We start from the raw sequence: 12,385 nt of genomic DNA on the forward strand, positions 1-12,385 counted from the left end.
GCCACATAATATGGTTTGGATTTGCTTAATAAATTATTAGGGTGGTGATGGAGAAACAACTAAGGGAATGAAGAAAGTGAATTAAAGTAACCAATGGAGAGATTAATTCTCTTTTTAAATAGTAAATGGATGGTTATGTCATCTATGAGATAAAACAAACATTGTAACAGCAACATCACTCACACGTTGCTCTGGCATTTTTATCATGATATCTATTATGATCTAAAAGAGGTTATTTCTAATAAATGAAACATAAGATCATCTTAAAGATTTAATGACAAATTAAAAATATTAAGACTAAGTGAGAAACTTATTCTTAATTGTTAGATTACTACAATACCCAAAGTGTCCCAAACTTCACCACATGTTCTATACATGCAAATTGAATACATAACAAAATTATTCTTTAATTATTGAACCTCTTTTCCATTTTCTTATGGAGGAAAATGTGACTAGTCCAGAATATGAGTGTGTTTTTACAAGCAACCATTTAGTACATACCATGCAATAATTTTTTTAATTTAAATGTAGTAATAGTAATAAAAGAAATTAAAAAAAACATGAATTCTTATACTTACTGAATGTGATCTTCAAGAGAAACTGACATTTTCCAACTGAAACACATAATAACGTAGTAAGTTTTGAGTCACAAGATGACACATCTGCAATATTCCATATAAGTGCATTAAGACAATTTCTCAATGCACTGAAGAACATATTCATAGATTTAGCTTCTTTTACTATATGTCATTGACCTCCTATTAAGCAACATAGATGTTACACCACCTAAAACAATCCTGATTGCATGAATAATAGTTCTTAATTATGCCATTATATGATTTTAAATATGATTTCATATTTTCCCAAAGCATTTCTATATGACCACTCTCAATAAAGTTTTTTTTTCCCATTAAAAATAAATAAACAAAAAATCAACTTCTTTTTCTCAACAATAATAAATGTAACATATATAACTCCATTTTGATTGTGTCTGATATAGAATGAACTTAGAATCATTGAATGAACTTGATCATCAAATTTTGGATTATAAGTTCATAACCCTAGCCCATTGCCATTTTGGGTGGAGCACATGTACTAATTTTTTTTATTGCAGTTAGTAAAGTAAGAGTTGAACCAAAAAAATAGATTGTAAAGGCTAAAGAAGGGTATCTTGAGCAATTTCAATAATAGGGTTCATTGATATTCTTGGTAGTAGATGCTATCATACATACAATTATACTTAATTCGATGATACTGTTTGATCGGAAAGGGAACCTTTTTCCAATATTGCACCTTAAGAATTATTTTTTGGTTTCATCCAGATATTAATAATTTGATTCTTTTAGATAATAGTAGATAGAAACAACACTTGTAAAGGTAAATAATTTTCCAAACCAAAGTTTAATTGAATTATTTATTTATTTTTGTTGTATAAATTGAATTAATTTTCCGTTGTATAAGTTAAATTATTTTTTTTAAAGTTTTATTTAAGTTTATTAAGATCTAATTAAATGTTTTAAATATTACAAAAATGGTGAATTAAATATCTTTTAAATTTAGTGATTTATGTATGTTTGAAAGAATTTATATGTAATATTTGTTAATTATATCATGAATTTAAATTCTTTTATTTTTTTTATATATGTAGGGGTTGGCGTTGGCCAATCGACATAAAATCTGCTTCCATCTATGCATCGGACGTGGTCGACGCATACACTATGCTATATAAATAGCACATTTTGCTGTCGTGTCCTAAGTTTCTCTCTTTGCTCAAATTGAGAAACCTAATTTATTTTCCTCAGTCTTTACATTTTGTTGCCCCCGCCTTGTGGTGCCCTTCGTCTCGTTGTGACTGCTCCGACATTCTTCACCACCTCGTCATCATTGCTCTGGCATTCATCACAATCTCACTGTCACTTCTCCAACATTCTTCACTGTCGATGTGTTCTTTTTTGTCCAATTGTCTTCTCTTCTCTTATTTTGTTCTTCATTTTTTTCTTCTTCTTCATTTCAGCTCCGCTACGGCCCTCACTGCATTTTTTTTTATATATGTAGGGGTTGGCGTTGGCCAATCGACATAAAATCTGCTTCCATCTATGCATCGGACGTGGTCGACGCATACACTATGCTATATAAATAGCACATTTTGCTGCCTTGTCCTAAGTTTCTCTCTTTACTCAAATTGAGAAACCTAATTTATTTTCCTCAGTATTTGCATTTTGCTGCCCCCGCCTTGTGGTGCCCTTCGTCCCGTTGTGACTGCTCCGACATTCTTCACCACCTCGTCATCATTGCTCTGGCATTCATCACAATCTCACTGTCACTTCTCCAACATTCTTCACTGTCGATGCGTTCTTTCTTGTCCAATTGTCTTCTCTTCTCTTATTTTGTGAACATTTTTTTCTTCTTCTTCATTTCAGCTCCGCTGCGGCCCTCACTGCATTTGTCCCGCCTTCATCATCGCCGATTGTCTTCTTTCTCCCTTTCTGTTCTCTTCTTTGTATGTTATGATTTTTCTTAAGTTTTTTGTGTTGTTCTTTATTTCAAATCCAATGTGCCTTCATCGCCATATTCCACCAAGTCCAGCTCCACTTCTTGCTCCACTACGTTCAGCTCCCAATGCCACCGCCTTTGCTCCAACGTCATTCTTCTAAGGTAAACTTTTAAAAAAAATTAATTTTTGATTAATATTATTTTTTTATTACTGTTGTTTATGTGAATGTATGTGTTTGTTGTTGAGTTTATCTAAATGATTTTACCACAAACATAATTATGTTTTGAAGTTAAAAAAATAAAAAATTGTAATGGAACATCTTGAAAGCTTATGTGCGTGAAAATGAAAAAGAAGAAATTTGTTGTGCGTGTACAAAATTGATATACAAAACGCTCTTTTCAATTCTACTAAACCTGATTTAATAGGAGTTATCATTTCAATTTGACGATTTAATAGGATGTGAAAGTTAAAGTTTTCTCATAACAAGAAATGGAAATGAAAATAAAAGAAAAGATAATTAATAGAATAAAGAAAGGTAATTAATAAAATGAAAGGTAATTAATAAAAAAAAGTGATAATTGGGAAGAAAAAAAACTTATTACGATCTAAAGAATGATTTAGAAAATTGCGTTTTTAAATTTTTATTGATTATCTTGTAATAATTAACTACATTGTAGATTTAGAAGTTTTTTTATTTTTTCCCTTTGATTATGTTGCAATTAATAGTTATGTTGTAATAATTAAGTACATTATAAATTTAGAAATTGATTATGTTGTAATGATTAAATTCATTTAGAAGTTTTCTATTTTTCCATTGTGTTTAAAAAAAATTATTGGTGCTGCAGAGAGTAAATATTTCCATTGGTTATTTAAAAAAATAATAAAAGGTGATAGGTGTACAAAATAAATAGGTGTTGCAGAGAGTAAAAGTCTTGGGCAGCAGATTGGGCCAAGTTTTTCAACAAAATGTTACACATAGTGATGTTGAGGTGTATAAATTAAATAAGGGCTGCATAGAGTAAAAGTGATGGAAAACAGAATGGGCCCATATTTTCCATTAATATGTTGCAAATAGTAAACTGGTGGATGTAGAAAAAAATAGGGGCTGCATAGAGTAAAAGTCTTGGGCAGCAGCATGAGCCCATGTTTTTCAAGAAAATGTTACAAATAGTATTGTTGGGTGTATAAATTAAATAGGGGCTGCATAGATTAAAAGTGATGGACAACATAAAATAAAAGTCATGGGCAGCATAATGGACCCATGTTTTTCATTAATATGTTGCAAGTAGTGATGTGGGGATGTATAAAATAAATAGGGGCTTCATAGAGTAAAAGTGAAGGGCCGCGGAATGGGCCCTTTCATTAATATGTTAGAAATAGTGAACTGGTGGGTTTAAAAACAAATAGAGGCGCTGCAGAGAGTAAAAGTCTTGGGCAACAGAATGGGCCCATGTTTTTCAAGAAAATGTTACAAATAATGATGTGGGGGTGTATAAACTAAATAGGGGCTGCATAGAATAAAAGTGATGGACAGCATAATGGGCCCATGTTTTTCATTAATTTTTATACATACGCATTGAATGAAATTACGATCTATGAATTATGGTATTTATATGTACTCGTGTATGTATTACGTTATGGTATTTATAGTACGCATTAAATAAAATTATGATGTATGAGTTACGGTGTTTATACGTATACGATAAATAAAATTATGATGTATGAATTACGATGTTTATACGTACGTGTTAACTAAAATTTTGACGTATGAATTATTGTATTATATTTAGATCGAACATTATTGTATCTTATTCGTCTAGGATTTACAAATACAAAATTCTTACACTAAAACGACAATTAATTACATGAATTAGTATGTTTTAAATATTTACATACTAAGTTTAAACAATAAAGTTGACATGTGACATATGCAGTGCATTAGACACTTATATCCACATGATTCATTTATTAGTTCGTATGTAGGGTATAAGAATACGATTAAGTGTTGATAATTTCATCATGAACATGTAAAACAATGGATCGAGATTGAATGTATGAAATGCTTGATTCTTCAAGAAGATTGAGACAACCCTTCATAGATGATGTTTATGATTTTGTTTCTAAGGCAATAAATCAAGTTTCTTACATACCAGATGGTGGGGTAAGGTGTTCGTGTGTGAAATGTTGTTGTGAGAAAATTCTCAAACCTTCTCATGTCAGGAGTCAACATGGTTTTCAACCCAACTACAGAGTATGGGTTTATCACGGAGAAGCAGGGACAAATGAGGTTAACTTAAGCATTACATCCACTAGTTATGATAATATCAAGCGTGATGAGGACTTTGGGTCATTAGCCGATATGGTGAATAATGCATACATGCAAGAAAGTGATATAAGAACTCGTTATGTCAATGTTATCGAGGATGTAGAAGAACAACCTAACGCCGAAGCACAAAAGTTTTATGATATGTTATCATCTGCTCATCAACCCATTTATGATGGAACAACTCAGTCTAAATTGTTAATATCCATAAGGCTTTTGTGCGCTAGAACCAATTGGCACACAACTGAAAAGTGTTTAGATTATTTCAATGAAATGTTACTTGATATAGCTCCAATAGAGAATTGCATACCGAAGACTTATTATTGTAGGTTGTGTAATTCGCTAACTAATTCTGATTATTATTCAAAGATTGTTCTTACAAGTGTACTCAATCAATGATGAAGACACTTCGACAGTCATACATGCTAATTTTCATGAATGGTTCAAGAGCTTCGTAAGTGTAACCTAAACTCGTACGTGTTTTTTATTTAATCGGAATTTCATAAATAAATGTAATGTTTTTTTACCACTACAACACAGGTTCATGATGAAAGGAATGTAGTCAACCCAAACTTGAAGGGACTTTCTTGGGGACCTAATTCAAAGACAACATCATGGAACATGTACTCCGTTAATGGATATAAGTTTCACACAAAGGCATGGACTAATGGTAAGAAAACAACAAATAGTGGGTTGTATGTTAAAGGTGTCATTTACGGAGGAGAAGACGACTTTTACGGTACAATTCATTATATATATGAATTTGAATATGTTGCTCTCAATAAGAAGATCCCGCTATTCTACTGTGATTGGTTTGATCCAACAATTAATGTTGGGACTAGATTTCATTCACAATATAATCTAGTTGAAATCAAGTTAAGTGGAAGATATGAACCCTATGATCCATTCATTCATCCACAGAAGGTCATAAAAGTTTATTATGTCACTTGCCCAAACATATGTAAAAACCTTCATGGATGGTGCATTCCAATTAAAACAAAATCCCAAGGACATGTGCAAGTTGACAACATCAATGATGAATTGTCGTATCAAGCTGATGAGACGTCTAATGTGTTACCGGTTACAAGAATTGAACATCTACAATGTTTAGTTGACACATCTAAAGTCGAAGTAGTTGATCACGATGATATTGAAGCACATAATCATGATGATGATGAAGATGTTGACCTTATTACTCGGAAAATCACATAGACAATGACGATTCAGAGTTTGATAACAATGATGACTAATGTATATTACTTTCAATAAACTATAAACAAACTTATCATCATTAGATAATTATACTAATATTATGAACAAATAACTTTTCAGGAAAAATGGTTAGGACTAGAGGGAGGAATGGTTCCATTGTTAGGAGTGGCCAATCGAGACGTGGAGTTTCTACATCGATGCATGGTCAGCTAGTTATAGACCTAGGAAGCATCCCTTATTCTAGTATTTTACCAGCGTCTGATGTTGGTAGTCCACATATTTCATCTCATTCATCGACACCGTCTTCTAGCCCGTCTTCCTCCACCCCTTCCACCCCAACCATGAACAATTTCACTATTCTTATCCACACCCCACTATATCACCTCATCACACACATATTTCATCATCTTCACACCCTCCTAGTATTCCAATACCAACAGGGTCGTCATTCTCTGTTCCGACTTACCATCACAGTGTCTCTGCACCACTCCACCAGACTTGGAGTTTTCCACTCCAGCCCACTCCTTATCCCATTGTCCAAATCACATCTTCTCCCTTTGTTCCAACCATTGTTGCCACTGTGCATGACCTTGCTGACCATGTTGACCATGGTGCCGCTACCACTTCAGAGCACGACCTCCCCCCTGAGGATGTCCAACGTGACCCTATTGGTAGGGTCATCATCCGACTTCTTGGTAAGGGTAAGTCATCCTAAATTTATTTTTATTTTTATATTCATATTACAAATATCTATAATTTGATTTGTTTGTATTGTAGTTGGACGCTAAATCATTATGCTAGTGATGTCATTGGACATTGCATTCGGTCTCAATTTAGAGGTCCATATCATCATTATGATGCCATGACTGGGGAGGACAAACTAAAATGGTGGATTGACTTTAAGATAATTTTAATTTTTAATTACAATTCCATACAAATAAAACAAAATGGGGAAACTAAAACGAAATATTTTCTTCTTTTTAACAGAGTAGAGTTACTTGGGCAGCTCAGGATAAGTGGCAAATTAAAAAGATAAAAGATAAATCAACTCAGAATAAAGTGAATATGGCTTCAATTCGTGGTGGAGCATTGCACTCCACAGGTTAAAAATCACATTCAGATATTGCAGTGACCTTGGTAAGTACTCGTCACTGTCTTACATGGAATTAATTTTACATTTGCAACATATATTGCATCTAATTGTACAACATTATTAGGAATGTCAATATGGTCATTCCCCTGATAAGTGCTAGATTTCAGTAATATTCCATATTAAAATATAGGTACTTGGGAGTATGAATTGATAAAATAGACATAAAATAACCCCTAATTTATGAATTTATACATTTTTACATATTTTGTGATTTTTATCTGAATAAGAAAAATTTATTACCAAATTTGTGTTCATTTCAGGATTCTAGGGAAGAATGAAGATAATTGGGCAAAAGGAGAATATACAAAGCTAAAAAAGGGAAAGTTGGAACGCACCAAGAACTCAACAAAACTCGTTGAAACTCGTCTAAGCTAGACACCACCAGAGAATCTCGCTCAAGCGCCAAGCGAGATTGCTCCAATAATGTTGGATTTTTTTCGTGCTTCTCGCCCAAGCGAGCTCAATAATGCCCAACTGAGAAGACATTTAGTCCATGCAAATTTGGTTAAATAGGAGGCTTGAGGCACAACCCTAGACGTTCAAGATTGAGGGGAAAACACCATTGAGTGAATTGTAATCCAATTGGTAGAATAAAAGGTGTTAGAAACCCTATAGGAGGTAGTCGTCAAGGAGAAACATTCAGAATCTTCTTCTTTTGCTCTAACTGTGTGTAACAACCATCATGTGTGACTAATTCTATCATTTGGGATTGAGAGTACTCTGTTCAAACTCTTATGTATTGAGGTGATATCTAAACATAATATTTTGTTCTTAATTGATGATTGATATTATCATTTTTTTAGTAATGCTTGTTCACCTTGATCTCGAAATTTAGATTTGACTAGAAAGTACTTTTAAGTTTCTAACCCAAATGATAATTCTTAACATATTTGAATGCTAAGAATATATTTGAAATGTTAATTGCTATCAACATATGATCTTACTGATAAGTTGTTTTTATAAATATGCGAAGAATCAATATTTAGGAAGCATATTAATAATTTTTATATGCAAGGAATCGATATAAATGATTTTTATATGAGCATTAATATCAATCAAAAGAAATACTCTTTCCTACACAAACATTTGAAGTGTAGAGATCTAAGTCTTTTTAATACACTAGACTAGAAATTAAATCTACAGTGATATGTTTTAGAGTTCAGTTCTCCATTTTATATTTTTGTATAAGCCATGATTGTAAAATGTGAGTACTTCTGATTTTCAACTTGGGAGTCCATTCCGCGCAAATTTTCCCATGTAAAATAAGAAATTGACATCAAAATCAAACATTTGCCCACAATTTTAAATTTAACTACTGCAATGGATGTCATTCATGTGGGAGCATGACCAAAGTACACCAAATTTGTTCGTGACATTTTGTTGGAGTTAGTAATTTCATTCCATAATCTTCGGAACTTAAAGGGATTTATCTGTCATGAGACCAATATCACACGACAAATCTCCAAAAAGAAAAAGAAAAAGGGCAGTGAAGTGGGCCAAGTGGCAGGAACCAGCGCTTTTGCTTTCTTACTCATATAGTGGGACCAAAATTGATTTCCAACATCATTTTTCCTCCTATGTTTTGTTAATAAAAGACTTTGTGAAAAGTAAGATAAGGTGGTTCCTATGTAGTTTATTTACTTACACTAACTTCACTGAGTAAACCCTGTAGAAATGGTATAAACCAATGTTCCTTTTATTCAAACTCCACTTTAATAATTTGTATACTGTGTATTGAAGAGCATTAATATTGTTCTTTATTAGCTTTTTGTCAAAGCTCACAAGAAGAATCTAACCGACCACAGGAGAAGCTGCACTTTTCTCCTCAACAAGTTTCCCGCTCTAGAATTCCCACCATACATAACAAAAGAACATCACCAATATCTACTACTCTATTATCATATAGGTTTCAAGTCCAACATGGGAAACTGCTTCTTTGGGGCCATGTCAGATCCTGGTGCAGCAATCAAAGTGATAACATCAAACGGTGGCATCATGGAATTCACTGCTCCAGTAACCGTGAGTTTCATCACCAACGAGTTCCCAGGGCATGCCATATTCAGAAGCCACGACCTCTTTTGGAAACCACTCAGCCAATTCGAAGAGTTGGAGGCAGGCCAGTCTTACTATTTGCTACCACTCACCAACAACACCAATAGCAGCAACAACAGCAACATAGACACCCCATCTGGTGTTGGTGACAATGTAAACGTTGTGAGACAAGGGCATGTTAGATCTAACAGTTTACCTACAACCTCCTACCCTGCCTTGTATAGAATGTCCTTGGACTACCAGCACCACCACCAGGGAATGGGGTTGCTCAAGAGATCCTCCAATGAACCATTCTCTAGCAGAAGCAGTAGTAATAATAGTAGCTGCAACATTGGTGGCCTTGGTGGTAGCAGTAGGTTTTGGAAAGTGAAGCTTGTGATCACCCCAGAACAGTTGCTTGACATTTTGGCACAAGAGGCTCGCACCAAGGAGTTGATAGAGAGTGTAAGGATGGTAGCAAAATGTGGGGTTGGTGGTGGTATTTCATCTTCAGCTGCAGGTATGATTTCTGATCAGTGGAGCCTTTCCAGCACCAGTTGGAGCATTTCCTCTAAGATTGATGCCTTAGTAGGCATTTAATTGGTACATATCAAATCATTGTAGCAACATTACTTTTTCTTTTTGTCTCTTCTCTTTGGTTGCTTTGTTCCGCTGCTAATTTTATGTATGCATGCTTTGTATTTCGTTTCCTTTTTTAAATTCCATGTAGATTCACCCTTGACACATCAAACTGCAGAATTTCCGAGCATTTGTTGTATGTAATGGCAGTGGCACGTTCAAGGCACTTGCTTAAATCTTTAGGTTTTACCAAATCATTTTGCCACATCAAAAAAATTATTTGATCTTGCCCTAAATTAAATAGAAGATCCTAGTAATGTAATGCAATGGCAGGGCTTTCCAATTTTCTGCATAACAGTGAAAATTAGAAATAAAAACTACGCCTATCATAGTAAGAAGCAATTTATATATGATTATAAAGGAGGGAATCATGTGAATTGGATTCCAGTATTAACAGTTGTTGTAGGTGTAATGTCTTCAGAAGAATGAGATAACGATGAAGAACATATTTTTTACTATAATATTCTGAGTTGAATGTTCAAATGTTTTAATCTCTTTTCTTCTTTTTTTTTGGCCGAAAGTTGGCTACATCATTTACTTAAAAGTGAGATTATAAATCATTTACCAACCTTGAACGCATAATCATTTCTTATTTCATACTCAAAAGTGACCAGGAAACCTGAACTAAGATCGTAATGATTAGTATAATCTGTAAAATCACGTCATTCACATACACCAATTATCATTTGCCCACCAGAGAACTTCAATGAAGAAAATTGTTGGAATTTGCAGATATCGAAAGAGAATAAAATGAGTTTAAGCAGAGTACAAAAGGATGTCAAAGAATTGGAAAATAAAGTGCTTTAATTTCGTTCTCCACTTCACTTTTTCTGCGTAAAACACTTTACTTCTTTTGTGTTTCTACCAGAGCCTTTCGTTCATGGGAAACTCGTTAAAAGGGAAATGCGCACTAGTATTCAGAACTCAAATTATTTGTTGCTGTCTCAACTCAGACATATAAAGGAGAGATGAGTACTTGCATAAAAAAAAATTAAAAAAATGATGATGATATATTTTAAAACGAAGGCTACTTTTTAAATCCCAATCCAACATTATGTCCGAAGTAATATCTCGTGTATTTTTTTTTTTTCTGTCAAAAGTATCTAAATTATAAGATGGCAGTGAGATTATCTAAGTTTTATTTTTTTATTACTACGATAATTTTGTAGGTTAATTAATAAATAAAATTTTAAAGAAGATTGGAAATAAATAAATAGTAACATTAATTTAATCTAAATTAATTAGATACCAATTTAAAAATTATTTATCAATAATAGAAACTAATTTAAAAATCAATAATTTTTTTAGTCTTTAAAATAGTCTTTAATTTAGTCTATAGTAACTAATTATTTTTTGTCTCTAAAATTGGTTTTTATTTAATGATTTTCTTGTAATGAACATATTTTTTAAATTTCAAATAGTAAACCCAAAATTCACAAAATATATTATAGAGGCATTTTAAAAAAAATAATTCAAAAAAATTATTTTTAAAAGAATAAAGTAATCTTTTTCAAAAATAATGAGATGCATGCAAAGGTTTCTTGGAACACCCATTCGAATTCGACAATTTCTTCCTGCATCATATCAATTCTAATTTGCACTATATATTTTTTAAAATTTTCAAAAATTATCCTTATTTTGGATTTAAAAATTTGGAATAGTAAATATAATTCAAAAATAAAAAAAATACAATCCGGATAAGAAAATCTGGAATACAAAATTGAAAATAAATTATAGATAAAAATTTCTGGAATTAAAAAATGTGTTCTGATATGTAAATCCAGAATATTTCCGGATAAAAGGTTTAGAAAGTAATTTTTATTTACACTCTATTTTGCTTAAGGATATTTTCGTCATTTTGGAAGGACATTTTTATTTTTTTAATAACATGTTGGGTGCATGTTAGAATTTATATGGTGCAGGAAGCATTTGTCAATACCTTATAAAAGCGAGACTTATCAGGCAATTGCTTCCTGCACCATATCAATGCATCCATCACAGGAGTAAAATCGAAAATGCCCTTAAAAAAATGGGGTGCATATAAAATTACATTTCGGACCTCTTTTTCTGGAACACAATAATCTTTTCCGATATTATTTTCAGTTCTGGATTTTTTTATCCGGAATGGTATTTTTTTATTTTTTTTTGGATTTTTATATCCGAAATATAAAAATATCTTCCGGATTTATTTTTCCAGAATGCATTATTTTCAATTCCGGATTTTTATTTTCAGAATAAAGGGTATTTTTAGAATTTTTGAAATTATGTTGGGTGCAGGTTCAAAAGTGTTGGGTGCAGGAGCATTTGCCTACTTATCATGAGGTTAGGCCTACCTACAGGCCCAAACAAAAACATACTATAAAGATCTATTAGATCCTCTTCGCGTTTTCTTTGGTTTAAAAAAGAAATAATTTAAAGTATAAAAAAAATCTATATTTATAAGTTTAATAGTTTTTTTTAACCATTATGAATATTTATTTTTAATTTACTCACACTTCTTTAACATGAATTAATATAGTTTGGTAACAAAACC

At 32.4% G+C, this 12,385-nt stretch overlaps 1 protein-coding gene across 1 annotated transcript; it reads left to right on the plus strand.

Annotated features, from left to right (window-relative positions):
- The first annotated feature begins 8,966 nt into the window (after window positions 1-8,966).
- On the plus strand, window positions 8,967-10,046 carry LOC137828035 (uncharacterized). Its single transcript, XM_068634434.1, has one exon. It carries the CDS (start codon window positions 9,103-9,105, stop codon window positions 9,811-9,813), a length of 711 nt encoding a protein of 236 aa, XP_068490535.1. The 5' UTR covers window positions 8,967-9,102; the 3' UTR covers window positions 9,814-10,046.
- The last annotated feature ends 2,339 nt before the right edge of the window (window positions 10,047-12,385 follow it).

This window comes from Phaseolus vulgaris, chromosome 7 (assembly GCF_000499845.2).
Source record: "Phaseolus vulgaris cultivar G19833 chromosome 7, P. vulgaris v2.0, whole genome shotgun sequence".
In the NCBI taxonomy this organism is placed as follows: domain Eukaryota; kingdom Viridiplantae; phylum Streptophyta; class Magnoliopsida; order Fabales; family Fabaceae; genus Phaseolus; species Phaseolus vulgaris.